The sequence below is a fragment of the Rhopilema esculentum genome, unplaced genomic scaffold (assembly GCF_057945365.1).
Source record: "Rhopilema esculentum isolate cy_ngs unplaced genomic scaffold, ASM5794536v1 HiC_scaffold_27, whole genome shotgun sequence".
Classification (NCBI taxonomy): Eukaryota; Metazoa; Cnidaria; class Scyphozoa; order Rhizostomeae; family Rhizostomatidae; genus Rhopilema; species Rhopilema esculentum.
Window position 1 is genome coordinate 514772 of NW_028300838.1, and position 17917 is coordinate 532688.

The following is a 17917-nucleotide window of genomic DNA, read 5'->3' on the forward strand; positions in this document are numbered from 1 at the left end:
ATGAGACTGTATCAGGCTGCACCATTAACAATAAACAAAACTATAGGTTGCCTACAGCTTTGCCTTGCATTTAGCCGGAGAAATTGCCTTCATCATAACTAAATTTTGAAGGAAACTTTAAGACAATCTTTATACGGTTAACATTAGTTTTTTCTTAACTGTGTCAGACTGAATTATTTTGAAAGAATAATAGATGTGACAAACTTGATTTCTAAACCTTTAATCTCATCGTTGTTATACAAGAAGATCAAGCCAATATCAAGAAGTTAGTGATAAACATTTCAAGTACAAAATTAAACTTTGATACATAAAAGGTCTTTCGTTCTTGAAACCTTTCTCCCTTGAAGCCTTTCTATGTTAGTTGCAACAGAAAAGAAATTTGATAATGATTAAATATATGTATTATATAGATGGCATTCTTCAACTCGAAATCTTATTACAGCTAGAATGTAAATCTACAATGATTTGCTAACTAGTGAGGGTGATAGCAAACACTTCATTTATTGAAATAATCTTGTGGAGCCATGAGTCATACCTTTTAAAACAACAAAATCTGTAATCATGACTTTTTTGCAGAACCTATCAAATACTAGTGGCAGACATAAACATAATCGAAAGTTTATCAAAACATAAAAACAAAATTAAATCACTGTGTAGCAAATTCAAGTGCAAATGAACCCAAATTTGTTTAAAAGTTTTATGGCAGTATAGTTCGATCATCAAAATCTTCTTCTGACTTCTAATTCCCTTCACAAAAAGAGTGCCTCATGCCTGCTTGTAGAAATTTTTCTAAGCTCGAATAAGATAAAAATTTTCCAGGCATTGAACCATAAAATGTCATTCATCTTGCTATGTTAGGGATGATAACATAGATACTATAAATCACCTTGTCTGAAGTTAACGATGGCTAATAAATTCAGATTTTTAGAATGCTAAGAAAATTGTGCGCAAGAATTGGTGCCTCAAATTCTAGTAGGAATCATAAAATGATTCTAGTATTTTCTATTAGTACAGAAGATAGGCAAGTATAAACGAAACTTGTTGATGGTATGCATTATTCTATTATAGATTGCTGTCATGTTTAATAAAGTTGGCTTCAGCCACAACATATAAGGCTCGTCTCAAATAATTTCTCGAAAAAGTTAATAAGTACATCTCAAATTTGTTTACATATATCAAATATAAAGCTTCCAAGCACTAAAGGAGCACTCATGGGCTTATTCAATGTGCCTTTATTCCAAGCCATTTCCCTAAGGATTTCATATCCTGGTTGAAGCTTGTTGAACTTTATTCTATTATATTCAATTTTGTTCAAACTTTGATTAAATTGCAGATAATACACTCCACATTACTTTTTAAACGACTAGCAAAACTCAGAAAATAGGCAATTAAATTCTAAATTTTGCCACGGGCTTCTAATCTAACTTAATGTTATATGTCATCCATGAGAGCAATTTGCATACAAATTGACGTATCTCGATAAAGTATTGTTAGAATGGATGTTCAAATGTATATGTTGGCAGCAGCCAACACCAAACATTTGAAATTTGTGACTTGATGATCATTGTGAAACTAGCATATGGTCTAAACTTTTCATGCTTAATCAAACGATCCCAATTATGTTCAGGCCACTTGTGTGCAAAAAAGTAAAAATGAATGGTGTTGGTTGCTTGTGTGGGTATTCTTATATAGCAGTTAAAAGACTTCCAATAAATAAATACTAGATATAATGAAATACATTAAGTTTTTTAAATTTGACTCAAAGAGCTTAGGAAAACTCTACTTATAAAACGTGTTTGTAATAAAAATGTTAATAGAGTTCAATTTGCTTAATGAAACAAAGTTACATGTTATATGCTAAAAATATGCATTGTTTAAATTTGATACAATCTATCTCAATTTCAATTTTTGCAAATTTACAAACTTGCTTTTGATGGAATTAATTTGTTTTTTACGTTGAAAGTTAAAGCAATAAAATGCTAAATATTTAGAATACAAGCATTGAATTGCATTTTAATCTCAACGTAGAAAATCCATCTTTATGTCTATATTTTCATTTAAAAGCCAGAATATGTCCCCCTAACAATCTAAAAGCAGTGTTACTCATAATTGAGAGCTTTTAACTATTTCAATTAAATTAGAAATTGAGAAAATGATTATATTGAGTATATTTAAAACTTAATTGTCTATATTTGAAATATATTTGATAAAATGTGAATACTGTTTTTGTTGCTCTCTTTCTTTTAAAAAGAAAGTGACTATAGTTCTCAAATATCCTAAAAGAACCCTCTACAAAATCAACCTTTGAAATTACTGTTATTTTTCTCTTTAATTTTCACAACTATAAGCAACGCTGTTGCACTGCAAATGTTTTGGCCTATGCTATTGAGCACCTTAAACTATACTCAGTCGTTGAATTCAATAGGCTTTAAGCTTGTTTTTGCAAATGCTAGAGGTGTTTTTACTTGTGTTGCATTGTCTTTTTATACAGTATCGTGAGCGTGATTCAGGAACAGTTGCAATGCTAGGTTAAGCATTAATAATGATGAATTATCTGGCTTTTGTCCTAACATGATTTATGTTGATTTCCTGAAATGTCAGTTATCTAGCATCTACTAAGATCATTTTCATTTGCTTTTTTCATAAAGTTTAATTAAGCAACAACGTTAATCAAAAGGAACAAAGAACTTTAGGATCGATTTTATTCTGTCACGTGTATTCTATAATGATATCGCCAATGTTGTCGATGTTTGCCCAAATTACCCCGTCATGTAAAAAATATTTTACTGCAAGTCTGTGAAATTGTTCCGTGAAAGGACTGCACTTTACTACAATGTACAAGGAATTACAGTAAGCCAACACATTACCGCTTTATTTTCCATCTGTTTCCTTTTAAAATCTGTGTTATTGCTCCAACATGTGTGAGAAGATTGCGCGTACATTTCCATCAAAATGTCTATGGTTGGAGTCTCGCCGCTGGAACAAGGAGAAATGAACGTTTAGAAGGGAACAATGGACCCCAAGATAATTCTACAATATCATCGGGCCATTCATTTTCTACATGCTTAAAAACCATTGAAAGAAAAATCACCAATATTCTATTTTTCAAATCCACTTTCTTTAATTAAGTTACATCCTCCTAGCAGCTAAGAAAACATTATCATCAACAGATAACTCTCCCCCACGTTAAAATTGTTAATCTTTTCACTTTTCATGATACCGTTTCCACAGTGTATACCAAGATAATATAATCCATTTAAAAGTCATTGTAATAGCGAAATGATTACTGGCTAATCATATAAGATGATATAGTTGTCTAAATCAGGCATATTAATGATTAATAAATCGGCCTTGCTTACAGAGCTCATGCAATGATATGTTCCTGTGCAAAATTTAAGGTCTTTTTCCGTTTCTTAATTTAAAATCTCCCACAGCAATGATACGTTCGATAGAAATATCCAGATAATATTTGCACGTTTTGATCTTTGACAAAGCTATGGGAAAGGGAAAAGCCAAGAAATGAAAGAAATTGTACAGAACCTTTTTCTACTTTACGATTTTAGTAGGCAAGAACAGGAAAAGGCAAGTGTCTTTTAAGTAGAAATTAAACTTTAAAACCACTCGAAAATTAACGTTTCTCTGTTTATGATTTATCTACAATATACGTTTCATGATTTATTCGCAATGCCTTTACACCCTTACATGTGGGACCCTCGAGATCTTTGTTATTCATGGGCTTTTCAAAAAGTGCGAACACCATTTTACAAATATCATTATATTTTTTGTTTGATATAATTGAAAGTATTTATAAGTTTTACACATCACATAAAAGAGATAGGTTCAATAGCCTCGTCTTGATGATGAGAAGATATCAGACTGCATCAACAGATTTGTAGGTACACTGGGTACCAAAGCATCAAATGTTAACTATGTACCAAGGGCAATTTATAGGCTGCTGTTGGCGTTTTTTTAAGAAACAAAAAATAATCACCTTCATCATAATTAGATCTTGGAGAAAGCTAATAAACAGTTTATGCATACATCGCCATCCCAGTTACATACATGCATTGTTTTTAAACAATTTATATGCACACAACTATTAGTTCATAGCCTCGTTGTTTTTTGTTGACATGTTCATGAAGAAGCATGCAGGGAGGAGAGGCTTTGAGCAGGGGTTTGAAGCCCCCTATAGTTAGGATGATTGTCTAAACTCGGAGCAATTCGGCCCAAAATCGCCATATTTGGGAATACAATAGACCCACATCCCGCAATTTTTTATCTCTCGTAAACTTTCTGTTAAGCTAAGCTACGCCTTCAAGGGAAGGGAAGACACTCACAATGAGGCCCGTAGACACAGGGGGCAAGGGGGCAATGCCCCCCAATTATTTGCGAAGACTGCGTTTGAAGATCTTATAAGCGCAGCTTGATCTGACAGTATTTCGTAAGGCAGGTCTAGAAAAGGCTATATTTTTATCCATGCCCCTCCCCCCCCCCCCAAATCTAGTTTAGCTGCCTACAGGCCTGCTCACAATACATGAGTGAGCTTATCTGAGCTTTGTAATTTGAGAAATTGCGGATTTTATTCAGGATGATGACATAAGAATTTCTTTAGGCAAACCAAAGATCCCCTTGACAACAGTTGCTTGAATTCAAATTACATTCACACTAGCAACAAAAGCACGTTGGGGAAAAATTGCAACGATAGTTCAAGATGCTGGCAAGAATTTTACCACATAAATTTTGGTATGATTATTTCTCTTTTTTGATTTTCTAACAAATAGCAGCCAGAAAAGTATTGATCAATGCCTCAACAAGTTCTTTTGAGTCTAGAAAACACAAACAATGGAAAGACAATTACGCCGAGTTGCTGTCTGACATGTTGGTTCAGTAGAACCCGCTTTTAGTCAGAACAAACGTTGCCTGAAAAGTTATCACTTTTCAAGACTGTAAGCGGGGTGTGACGGTAAACCAGGCCCATTGGAACCGGGGGGTTGGGGGGGCTAGGGAGGCTTTGGGAAGCTGGAACCCCCCAATATTTGTCAAATTGTAGCATGTTTCCTTTATAACAATGTACTGAATAAGAAGGAACTCAATGGGCAGCCCTAAATATGAATTTCGTTCTCTGGGAAGCGGGTTCTGACGGGACTGTACGATATAGTGGACGGGACGATGCTATATTAAAATAAAAAAATGTTACTTGTCTGTACCAGCAGTGTGTCTATCAGCGATGTACGATATGCATTGTGTGGGTAGCGATGAAATACAGTCTTGAATGTCCTGAAGTAGAGATGATCTCTGTTAACCTTAAGTGACTCCGTAAAGCCTACCAAACTGGGTCGACATTAATATCAATAATCTTCGCATTCAGGAATCAAATATCATTATAGAATACAGGGCATAAAGCCCCCTTCAGAAAAACATGCCATAGATATCAGAAATTCAGTCATGATGCTACGTTCCCACATTATCGAGAGCGAGCTGGGCTGGCACTTCGGTGCAAATCGCTCAACCACAAACCTCTAACAGGAAGGGGTTACTGAAGGAAGTTACAAAATGACCCCCAAATTGATTGAAAATGTGGAGAAAATGGACAAGAGCCTCTTTTTGCCGCCAAGGGATAACACCATTACAAAAGACTTTGAAAAAAGCTCTCTCTTGCATAAGGCGGTCTGTCCCTCCTCGTCGGAGGCCATGCCATGTATAATTCCAGGTGACAATTTTTAGTAACAGAATGTGCTTGAGCCCAAGTTTGCGCTGGAAATGTAAAAGGACGCCAAAGGCTAATGTGAATCACGGTGGTGAAGGAAAAGAAATCAATTTTTGGCTCACAAAAAAAGGAAAACTTTCGTATCAATATCGCTAAAACTTCGGGTTTTAATCGTATAGAGAATAAGCAGAAATTTAAAATAATCCCATAATTTCAAAAAGAATATAAATAGAGTTTTAGCGAACGTTGTTTTTAAATCACATTATTTCCCAGAAAAACCTGCACAAAAATGGCCTTTAGAGAGCAGCCTTTCTAATCAAACACGTAGCCTTTTAACTTATCTCTTTGCAATTTGAAGCAATCTTCAGGACGGGAGGGAGATTGCTGTCACAAGGCGCAAGTTACAGTGAACTGCATAGCAAATCAAAGCACTTTTTATTGACTACATTGTTTGATAAACGTGTGTCTGATGTTTGACCTGAACAAACATAACATTGATGGAGATTTGTTTGTCTCAATTGATGCCTCGTTTCCTGATCGAGGCCTGAATCGGCAGTTCCTATCGCCTAATTTTTGTTTTAATACTAATATTTACCAGACCCAAGCATCTGAGAATTATGGCGACATAAAGGTTATTGGGGTTGCGGCGTTTTTACGCAGAATTTTGCCAGGTTGGCAGGCCGATCGCAAGCTATGCTACTAAAGGGGGGGGGGGGGTTTTAGGTACCATTTGCTAACAAAATGGGTGAACCACCCTTTATTTTTTGAAACGTTTGCCGATCAAGCACTCTTAGATGGCAAAAACTCCTCATCAGCTGCCCAACTCAGTTGTCTGACACTACTTATGCTGTCGCAAATTGTTTAACAGTGAAATACCCTGATTAAGTTATCGTCCGAAAATTTCATATACCATTTTCCAGTTGAAAACTTTCAACACGGATGCACAATTTGCTCAACATTTCACCGTTTACTTTGAGCATATGTATTGGGTCAAGGGTTGAATTATAACTTTTTGTTGAGAAGGGGCCAGCTCTGGTAGATGAGTATAACAATAGTTAATTTTGGTAATATAAAAGCATGTTACTCATTGTTTTCGGGGGTTGAAGGCTCCACTGTTCCCCTGTATCTTTGCCCTTGTATAGGGCACATTCATAAACCCTTCAAGCCATTGACAATTCAACAAGTTTTCGACGTTTTGTTATCTGGCATAAGTTTTATATGCCTGAGGAATCAAGTCTTGGACAATTATAGTTGCCCAACAAAGGTTCTATGGACTAAATGATAGACCTTTAATAAATCAAACGAAAGCCGTAGAAAACGAGTTAAATATAACATAACAAAGGCTTTAAAATAGCACAGTGTAAAACGATATTATAGACTGGGGTTTTAAGAACTGTTTTTTTTAACAATATCTGTTTGTCGGCAAATCAGAGAGGCGATTTTCTATATTTATACAACATTCCGTTCATGGATTATATTTGTATTTTTCATGGTTGTTTAAGCTTAAGACCTTTTTCGAGAAAAGAGTATTGATGGCATATAAATGAGTGTTGTTGTGCAAACGAATGATAAATGCATTTACTGAGAAAAGAAGAAACCACAGAGTCTAAAATTATTATCTGGTTTTTGCTTGATTAATCAACAAAAGAGGCTATATTGCTTCTCCCATCCAGATTATCTACTATCATGTGTCATAACTTTTGCCATAGCAGGATTTCACTGCCGTGATTCATTTTTTTATACGGGAAGCTTCCTTTGGGGCTAGGGGTCTCAAAGGAAAGTGAACAACATATTACATTAGGATTCAACTTCTGTGAAGGAGCAAGTTCGTTATGACTTCTTTGTCAAAGAAAAAACGAGACTTGTTTGAACTTTTCTAAATATTTGTCATCACGCAATAGATGGGCGAATGAATCGGACCGAATAAGCTCACACCTCCATTTGTATAACATTTTTTATTAAGTCACTTGTTAAAACGGGTAAATGCATTGCCTTTAATTTTTTACAAAGAGACAAAGCATGGTTCTTGCGGTGGATAATATTCTCTTTGCGGATGAACAATACTGACAACACATCCTTAGCAAAATCTTCCTAGGTATCAGACAACGAGAAAAGCCAACGCAGCCAGTACTGAACTAAAGCCTGGTTCGGTATGGTTTTTTTGGGACCTCTTTTGTGCAGAAATTTCATTGCCGAAACCATTTAGGACCAGAGTTGATCTCCCGTGTAAAACGGGTACAAGATGCAGAACCGTTTAACAAACCAATGCAAATGGAGAAGTAATTTGCAATAGAATCTAATGAATCCACGACGAAGGCCTAAAACTAATGAACCTAATGAAATTTTAAAGAGATTTGAGTAGCGAGATTTAACTTGGTTTACTGCTTGCACTTCTTATCAAGCAAGTAAAAGGAAGTCAGTCTAAAACGCTGGCAGCTTGCGGGGGAAAACCGTAAAAACCTGTCATGGAGTCAGACAGCGACAAGAAAGTTTACGGCAGCCTTTTGGGCTTCTTTTAGTTATCTCTTCTTTTGTTCCCTTTGAGAGTGGTTGCCACAAGACTGTTTATATTTTCCTGCAAGCTTTGCAAAAAATCCTTATACCGAAATGCTTCGAACAAGCGCCCCCCTCAAATAAGCGCCCCTCGAATAAACGCCCATCCTTCAACCTTCAGAAACGGGCGCTTATTCGAATTTTCAACGACAACATAATTGGAAGGCAATCCACCCAAGAAAGATTGAATGACCAACACAGTTTGTTGTAGTTTTCGTTCTCATTTTTCGCCTTTCCATCATAATAACATGCTTCAATTGAAAACACATTCATTTTTTAGTCACTTGCAAATCTATTTTTTAAATAAGCGCCCCTCGATTAAGCGCCTTCCTCGAATAAGCGCCCACCCTGGAGCCCCAAAATTAAATAAGCGCCCGGGCGCTTATTCGAGCCATTACGGTATTAAAAAATGTATCTTGAAAACCTTTGCCATTGGACTATAAAAAATAATTATCAAATTATTTATTGAATTTATTTTTTATGCGGGAAATTTTTGAATCTGACCCCTGTTAGTAGATATCAGTTCCAAAATCATTTCGTCTACTTTTTCTAATTTTGAATGGCATCTAGTTTATTATTCATACTGACTTCCTGAAAGTTTAGCCAAAAACAATACATAGAAGGCAGCTTTTAGATATTTGTCGATTAAAAGCACTTTTTTGTGCATAAGAAACCAAATTGTCTTATTAAAAAATTTCAAGTTTCTTATACACTCTTTTTTTATAAGAACAATTTTATAAGAACACGAGCCTTAAAACTGGTCAAAAGTTAAGAAAAAATTAAGAACAAGCTGAGGCTGAGCTTCTGCAAAATGCAATTTTGAACAACGTTTCGAGGATTTTTAGCGATGTGTGAGTGCTTTTTCGGTGAATATTCAAATTTGTCAGCAAATTAAAGCTGTCTCACTCATTTTGTTGGCACATGAGGCCTGAACACCTCCTTAGAGCGAAAAAGCTAGCAATAGCACTGCTTACACCCTCTTAATTTAAGAACAGATTAAAAACAATCCAGCCTCAGATTTTCGAAAAAATTAAGAACAGTCAGCCTGAACTTAAATTTACTGGTTCCTGGTTCTTATAAAAAAAAGTGTATGCGGGTACATACAGTATGCTCTTAGATGCATACATAAAGTATGCCAAAATTAAAATATTGCACACCAAACCAAATTTACATTAGCGTTTTTATAGAATACTTCTGCTTACACACCCCATGATTTGCCAATAATGCCATTTTTTCAGAATAGGGAGGACAGAATTAAAAAAATCAAGCAAAAGCGACAAGCAACAACCAAAGAAAGTGCCTGCATCTTCATCTCTGACACAGGCCTTGATCTTGATCTGTGTCTCTTCTTTATGGTTGACTCCAAGAGGTTAAACGACTTTGAAAGATCTTCAAATTCCTTGTCACTTTCTGACTTATTTGATATGTCCCCATGGTGCGATGGTGGCAGTCAACTGCTATCAACTATTGTCTTATCGAGGTGAAGACCCTTCTGGTGTTAAGGGTCCTTTTTGATGTACGTACTTAAAGGCATTGAGTCATGGTAAATAGGCTTTGTCTATAGGGGGTCATTTGGTTTCGGCGTGATCGTTGCTGTTTCACGTGATATTGGCATCCGTTGTTGACAACTTGCTATTGATGGAAACTGTTTTGTCAATCAGTACGAGGTGAGTTCATGTGACCAGTTTAAGGTCAACCAATAGCATCGCAGTTATGAAAATCGTGACTCAGAGGATTTTGGCATCTTGGTTATACCCAATCCATTTTATCATGACTCAATGCCTTTAAGGGTCCTGGGTCTTAGGGTCTTAAGGTCTTCTGATGCTGCGGCAAATACTGTATGATGCTGAGAAATTACAAAATTAATAGCTCCATCTACGTTTAGCCCCATTTAATCAGATGGCCCCTTTGGTATTGACTACATTTCAAGCCAGGCAGCTGCTTCCAATTAGGTATATTGCTCCACAGAAGATTGCATGTTTAAACGATATTTAACGCCAAAATTTCCCGAATTACGACAATTGACCAGTAAAAAACGACAACACGTTGATGGTGATGATGTTGATTATTGTTATTCGTTAACAAGCTGATCAATGTCAACTATAATATCAATTTTAGCGCCGTGTTCAATCCTCGTGCAAGAGAAGAAAAAGACGAATCTACAAGCAAAAATTCAGAAAGGGAAAAGCGAACGGAATCTGATGAAGAAGAGCAAGCTAACGAGATCAGTGCAATGAAACTACAAGAGGATCTTCATAAACTTGTCAGAGGCCTGAAACAGCTTGAAAAGCAGCAAGAGTTGAAAATAAATGATGTCTGCAGCAAGTTGGATCGGGTGGAAATAAGAATGATTGAAGTTCAGAAGGATTTACAGGAGAATGGTATGCAAAATAACAGCTTTTCATCATGTATCAAAATATGTTTCTTTGTCATAAGCTTTCGTTATAGCATCTACTAATCGTTTGTAAGGACATTTGAACAAACGAAATAGAAAGAATAATGAGACAGACTAGAATTATTACTGCATTTCATTATATATGCATTTATCAATATGGTGATGTTGCGAAGAAAGCATTCATTATATCAAACCACCGCTTATGTCAGAATAAACTAATTTTATCATGTTTGATGTTATTAAGAGTTCATCAAAGATGTCAACTTTTTGCTTAATTTATCAAACATCATAGGCACTCTCAAAATTGAGGCAGATATGGATGCAAACGTGCCAGGGGGGATTGGAGAAAAGATCAACGAAGTAGCTTTAAAATTGGATCAGCTGAGTTTAAAAGAAAAAAAAGTCGTAAAGTTAATGCAAAAAGTAGAGATGATTGATGATTTGCTGAACACAATTCAAAAGACGGTCAATTCTTCAAGAGATGGCATGCTTATTTGGAAAGTTGAAAATGTCAGCAAACTGATACTAGAGAGCCAGACGACAGACAATTTTGCCCTGTTCAGTGATTATATTTACACTAGCCAATACGGGTATAAACTACAGGCGGTTATATATTTGAATGGCATCGCAAGTGGTCATGGGACACACCTTTCTGTGTACATTACCATTCATAAAGGAGAGTACGATGCAATACTGAGCTGGCCATTTCAAAAGAGTCTATTCTTCACGTTGCTTGATCAGAACGACAGCATCGATGAGCGCATGGACAAGATGGAAGAATTGGTTTGTAATAGAAAGTCCCCAAGTTTCATGAGGCCTGAATCCGAAGTCAACCCGGGATGGGGCTTTCCAAAGTTCATCACACTGCATAAATTGATGACCGAAACGTTTGTTAAAGACGATTGTTTTTTTCTAAAAATTGAGGTTGATTCTCCAGAAATAGACTAAAAAAGACTATTTCTTATTGGCTTGAAAACTGTTTTTAAAATTACCTAATGTCGAAAAATGTTGAAGATATCATCCAGCCTAAAGTAGCCAAATTAAGGTGCTTCAGTACAACCATAATTATTTTTGAACAATAGCCATTGATTTCCGTTAAAGAATTGATCTCTGAAGTTCTCCCTGTGCATCTTCGCAAGCACTTTGGTATGAGCAATCATCATAATTCTTTATCAATAAGCCTGTACAGCCCTTCTCTTGGAAAAACTCGTATAAAAGAGTTGAACTATATGGTTGCCAATTGACTCATTATTCTTGCAAATGCTAAGGTGGTATCCGTGGTACAAAACTTTTTATGCTGCAAAAGAGTCGTAAACGCTAGAGCAATAAGCAATGATCTGTTTCATATTTGCTTACATTTCCCTTATGATGAAACTACCTGTCTGGAAGAACTTATTCATTTCCTACTGTTTAAAAAATCGACGTGGCTTTGCAAGCAATTCTAAGACTGTAGATACCTTACTATTTTTTTTCCTTTCCATTATTTGAATGAAGACATTTTCCACCTGTTCCGTAGTATCTACAAAGACATAGGAATCCGTCACCATGGAGTATTTACTTTATTTCTAAACAATTTTTCGCGAGTTTGTACGCCGGGAGGAAAGCAACCAAACATTTCAATGAAGTATTTCAATAGTCACATATGGCTTAATCATAAGAGATTATCAGTTTTGCCAAATGTTTCGACTTTCAATGCTATTTATCACTGCAAAAGATATGCTTAAAGTGCCTGTGACATGATTTTCGTACTTTTGGGTTTATATATCTATTCTTATGTAAAAAGGCCTGTTATTTTCATTTCTTAGGTTAGTTTTTACGTTTCGTTAGAAATGAAGGAGTTATTGGCGATTTCTACGCCAAAATTCGACATCTTGGTTTTCAGAATGGGTAGACAGTGACGTCACGGGAGGGACCCGATCGCCTCCTCCTTCGAGTTTTTGTATCGTAGTCAATGAGGGAAATCTAGCAGGTCCAAGATGAGCGATATTTCCAGAGAAAGTAGTGGCAGCGAGGATGAGATTTTTGAAGGTAGCGCTTGCATTGTTACAATAGCGAGTTCCTCCCATGACGTCACAAGAGAACGGCGAATGATGATAAAGCGACTTGGCTAGGCCACACTATTTTGCTTAATTTCAATATAAAAACGCTTTTATTTCAAAAAAAGTTCAGATCTACTATAAGAGCAGTGCAACGCTTCAATTAAGAGAATAAAAAAATCATGTCACAGGCACTTTAAGTCTCTGATTGGATAGCTGTATTCTGAATGTTAACATAAAAACTCACAAAACTCAATATATGTATTAAAAACAAGTATTTATTCGAAACTACCCGATTACAACTATAACCATATAGAACGAGGAGATTATGAGTTTTTCATCTTAAAATCTATAGTTTACCTACTGGCTATTGTTGCCAAGTAAACCTGGTATTTCCTGACCTGTTGATAAGGTTTAAAATTTTTTGTAAGGTAAGGTTATCTTATATTTCAGTGTATGGCATACACAAACAGGATTTCGTATCCCAAGCCTCTTAAGGAAGCTTGTGTAAAGTATATATAAAATAGAACATAAACCGACAGAAAAACATCATATTCTAGTTTTAAAATACACGTATGCAAAAGAGGACCAAACACGTTAGAGAGAGAAGAAACAGGAGTATCCGACTCGGAGATGCCAGGGCAGTTTGAAAAAAATGTGGTTTTATGTAAGTTTGTCATGTATATGTTTGCTGAATATTTTATAAAGAGTAAAAATGCCATTTTTGCGATCAAACATTTTTCTCTCTGAATGTGTTTCTTTTCTATTAATGTGAAATATTTTCTATCACTTCTCTGAATAATCCGCAATTCATAATCAAGCATCACCACCATCTAAGTTTGAATTGAAATTGAGCATTAGATAACAGATAGTGACTGAAGAAATACCTAACTGAAATGATAGCCATTTTGTGTTTGTTATAACAGCTAAAACTAAACAGAAAGATAAAGTTCGAGTGAAAATTTGTCGACACTTATTAAAGAGATTGACTTTGAAAAAATAACTTGATTTGTTCTTCTTAAAGCACCATACGTTCAGTTCAATCACATTCATACTTCATCATTACAACCACTGGCTTTACAAGATTGCATTTCTCGTGATGTTAACTTGACGATAAAAGAATGTTTTAAACAACTCAAACAAAGCCCTATGCCTGTTTCTCCAATGCTGGTTGCGCGAAAATAAAAATGCTTTTTAAGAAGCAACTTTAATACGTAGCAACCGATCTTCCAGCATAGAACAGACAGACCCCCTGGTTAAAAAACAATTCACTTTTGGTAGGGACACGTGTTTGGACAATCAAAATGTTGGGTCAACGTAGACATACAGCGATATTGGGAAAGAAGATGAAAACCCTTTAGATTCACGGTTCGAAGTGTGATATCAGAGCGGTGAACATAATTAAAGATGGTTAGCAAAGGCCGGATTAGCTCCTCTACACGATTTTTGCGCCTTGGATTTTTGGTTCTGTTTCTTCTGTTACTGGCGACTAATTTCTTGTTTCTTATGTATAACCTTAACGCCATGAACTCTGTTGATTCGGAAGATCAGTCTACACGAATAGTGAAGAAAGTTATTAATGATATTGACTCCCCTTCGATATTGACTCGATCTACCACAACACAAAGCACAGAACTACACTACACACAACCACCCAAGACTTTTGTGAGTGGTGAAATTACAAGGAAGAGGAGTCAAGAGCCTTCTACTATCACAGTACCTCCGCGATGGATACAAATTGAAGCCCAGTCTGATAAACTCCACATATACGTCAGAGTGGACGGGAAGATGGTGTATGAAATCAATAGCGACGACGAAAGACGCAGAGGTTTACATATAATAGTTTTAAACCAAGAAACAGGAAAGCTGATGGCAGGTGTCGCCTTTGATTTCTATGGTGGGTCAACAGACAGCGAAATAGCTGCCTTTCTAGATAATGTAAAGGAAGGCAGAATTTTCATTTTCTTGATTAAAGACGAAGGAACCCACGGCCTGAAGAAAATTGGCAGAAATGCTATTAAATCCTTTGGTAGTAGAATGATCTTCAACTTGGCTTACAGAGACCACTGGGCGTGCATTTCAAAAAAAATGAGTGGGTGGGTTGTAGAAGATGTTAGCAAACGTACAACGAAGGAATGGCCACCAGCAGTTAAAGTTCATGTTTCGTTCTTAGCTGATGCTAGTCGAGAGAATTGCGATTTTGGTAAAAACGCTGCTGCTATTAGGCGACGCAAGTTTTGTAGCTTGTATGAAGGGTATCCTGGAGTCTGTGAATGCAAACAAATAAATGAAGTTTACACACAAAAAAAGAATACGGTATTCAGTGAGCTATTAGACATACCAGTTGTAATAATTGCATCAAGCAGGCCTAGATATCTGTTTCGCATGCTAAGAAAATTAATGAGTGTCCCAGGCGCTAACCCGAGCCAAACAACTGTATATATTGATGGTGAACACAACGAGACAGCAGCCGTTGCTGAGCTTTTCGGCTTGAAAGCTGTGCGAAATGAGATTGAATGCACCAAAAATTGCAGAATACAGCAACACTACAAAAAGAGTCTCACCCACTCGTTTGATGCCTTTCCTCTAGCAAGAGCAGTTATTATTCTAGAGGAGGATCTTGAAGTATCCATTGACATTTTCGATTATTTCAGTCAAACGTTGCCTCTTCTTGAAGCAGATCCAAGCCTCTATTGCGTATCTGCATGGAATGACCAAGGCTATAAACATTCTGTCAAAGACCCTGCATTGCTTTACAGAGTGGAAACGATGCCTGGCCTTGGCTGGTAAGTCATGCTTTAGACACAAAAAGCTTTCTTTTGTACCATATTAAGAATGGAAGTTTGTAATCACACAGTTGAAAGCTAGAACCGTCCTATTCTATATTCCAAAGATTTTTAAGATCTGTATATACGACAACGAGTACTTTCTGCTCCAGCTTCTTAAAATTCAAGTTTTCGAAAGCTTGATTTCTGTTTGCATTTTCTCTCTTGATCTCTTTCCCTTACAAGCCAAGCGTCCAATCAATGCTGATCTGCCTTGTTACAATATTCATACATGAATTACAATAACATTACATCATCTTTAAAATAACCCTTTCCTTCTTTTGCACAAACCTCACTTCTACCGGCTCTGTCAGCTCTGTGTCTGATTCTGCAGAGAGAACAGCACCATTAGAAAATGGTTGATACTACAGCCACAAATAATATTATCTTGCATGTTTCTATATCTGTTTCTACAACCACACTGCACATGCTGAATACTTCTAAACTAAACTTTGATATTGCTCTATAATGACGTCATCAGGCGATAATGTCTCCACCCTGCCTGCTAGTCTTAAAAGATCACAATAATCTTAGTAGTATCTTAATTCTTAAGCAATACCTGCCGATATAGATCCTTTGCAAGCCTCAACTTACTTTTTGGCCATCTCCTAATATAAGAAGTAGTCAAATGTCGATATTGGTTATACTCAATTTAGGTCTTTGAAAATGTGGGAAAAACTTTGGGGCTGCAAACTTAGAATTTAAACTGTAGCCTGAGGTGCCTTTGAAATTGCATGAATTTTTTTCCTGGCTATATCATGGATGATTTTTTATTTTCATGATCGATCAGTGGTCTTGGGAGTTGTTTACAAACTCTATTTTTGTTGCAGGCTTCTTAAAAGAAGTTTATTCAAGAATGAGCTAGAACCAAAGTGGCCTGGACCCAATGATTACTGGGATTGGGACATGTGGATGAGAACAGATTACATGAGAAAAGGTCGAGAATGCATTGTTCCAGATACATCGCGAACGTACCATTTTGGTGCTATAGGTCTCAATGTTGGAATGAATTTCCAAAAAATGTACTTCAGTACCAGGGTACTGAACGACAAATCAGGAGTGAAATTTGACGTCGAAAAAGTGAAAAAAGAAAATTATGAAAAGGAACTCGAAAGACTCATCAGGTAAGAGCTACTCATAAATTTGAAATTTTTATTTTAGTAAGAAAAATTCCAGTGGAGAATAATTTTCTGTCCTGGTAGGTTTTATTATTCTAAAATTTCCGAAAATAAAAACCACTGTGTAGGATAGAACTCATGTGGAATTTGAAGAAAATCACCTGGCTTTTGCACTTTAATACTTTTGGTAATAGATTGAGCATAATATTTAGGCCTAGTACATCGTTTGTTTTTCATAATAATATTCAATTACAATGCCTTGTCATTTTCACTTAGGGATGCTGTGGTAATTAACTACACAAAAACAACATGCAAGAATGAGCACGACTTCATACCAAATACAACAGATGCCACGTATGTGCTGTACATCAAAATGACTAAAGAGGAGAGGTATGACAACTGGCTTCGAGTCGCAACGTGTTTTCGTCTATGGGATCTGGATATGCGCGATTTTCATTTTGGATTGATTAGGTTTTGGATAAAAAATAATCACGTGATTGTGATTGGAGCACCCGAGTCGAATTATGCTCATCATAAACCCAAGAATATTAAACCTGTTGAAATACTGAAGAAAAAAGCTGCAAAGTGATAAGCTTAGGCCCATTTTTGGAATGTTGGAAAAAAATCATTTTGATAGAGAATGTGGAAAGTCTTTATAATTACAACAGGTTGGTATAATACTAGGAAGCATTCAACAATATTTATAGCCTTTGCTGTTAGATATTAAAATACAGATTCCTTTCATCTCAAATACAGGTAAATTCATCTTGATTAAAGTTCACTCTTTTTATCTATAGGTATTTAATCTAATACAGAACATTTTTGTAGATTTATTCCGTTAAATGAATAGCTGTTGAAATCAATACCTGTTCTACAATTTCATTTCCTCAGTTGTTAGAGCAACGACGTGCAGTGTCGCTGTTCGCAGGTTCGAGTATTTTACGTGTCATTCGCTTATATGAATCATTTTCTCGAACCATATAGAAACAGCATGGCAGGAATAATTGGTTCCATGTGTTGTTGTCTCCCTCTGTCATCTCTCAAACACATAAAAAACCCTAAGGAAGATGACATGGGTTGTAATTTTGCTTGAGAGGAATCGTGAAAAAATTGCAGCAAATCGAAATAGGATCTCAAATGGGTGTCACTGTTTTGCAAGAATGAAAAATGTATTTTTAATGCAATGCCAACATAAAAGAATTATTTTGAAGAGAAGAAATTACAATACTTTTCATCGCGCAGGAATTATGAGCAAATTGTCCCAGGACCCCAAAGTTCTAAGG

At 36.1% G+C, this 17917-nt stretch overlaps 2 protein-coding genes across 2 annotated transcripts; both read left to right on the plus strand.

Moving 5' to 3' along the window:
* Positions 1–4619: 4619 nt before the first annotated feature.
* On the plus strand, positions 4620–11609 carry LOC148957443 (TNF receptor-associated factor 1-like). Its single transcript, XM_089115377.1, has 3 exons — positions 4620–4743; positions 10379–10641; positions 10948–11609. The coding sequence occupies exons 1-3, from the start codon at positions 4712–4714 to the stop codon at positions 11601–11603; spliced, it is 951 nt and encodes a 316-aa protein (XP_088971503.1). The 5' UTR covers positions 4620–4711; the 3' UTR covers positions 11604–11609.
* Positions 11610–11749: 140 nt separating this feature from the next.
* LOC135695056 (protein O-linked-mannose beta-1,2-N-acetylglucosaminyltransferase 1) lies at positions 11750–17497 on the plus strand. Its single transcript, XM_065214002.2, has 3 exons — positions 11750–15477; positions 16347–16640; positions 16911–17497. The coding sequence occupies exons 1-3, from the start codon at positions 14099–14101 to the stop codon at positions 17221–17223; spliced, it is 1986 nt and encodes a 661-aa protein (XP_065070074.2). The 5' UTR covers positions 11750–14098; the 3' UTR covers positions 17224–17497.
* The last annotated feature ends 420 nt before the right edge of the window (positions 17498–17917 follow it).

What these genes read in the sequence shown, in the direction of transcription:
- LOC148957443 (XM_089115377.1), top strand. Translation starts at nt 4,712, where the DNA reads ATGCTGGCAAGAATTTTACCACATAAATTTTG. An exon ending in ATTTTACCACATAAATTTTG is followed by an intron (nt 4,744 to 10,378) that starts GTATGATTATTT and finishes TATCAATTTTAG; the next exon opens with CGCCGTGTTCAATCCTCGTG. An exon ending in GAAGGATTTACAGGAGAATG is followed by an intron (nt 10,642 to 10,947) that starts GTATGCAAAATA and finishes CAAACATCATAG; the next exon opens with GCACTCTCAAAATTGAGGCA.
- LOC135695056 (XM_065214002.2), top strand. Translation starts at nt 14,099, where the DNA reads ATGGTTAGCAAAGGCCGGATTAGCTCCTCTACACGATTTTTGCGCCTT. An exon ending in ACGATGCCTGGCCTTGGCTG is followed by an intron (nt 15,478 to 16,346) that starts GTAAGTCATGCT and finishes TTTTTGTTGCAG; the next exon opens with GCTTCTTAAAAGAAGTTTAT. An exon ending in GAACTCGAAAGACTCATCAG is followed by an intron (nt 16,641 to 16,910) that starts GTAAGAGCTACT and finishes ATTTTCACTTAG; the next exon opens with GGATGCTGTGGTAATTAACT.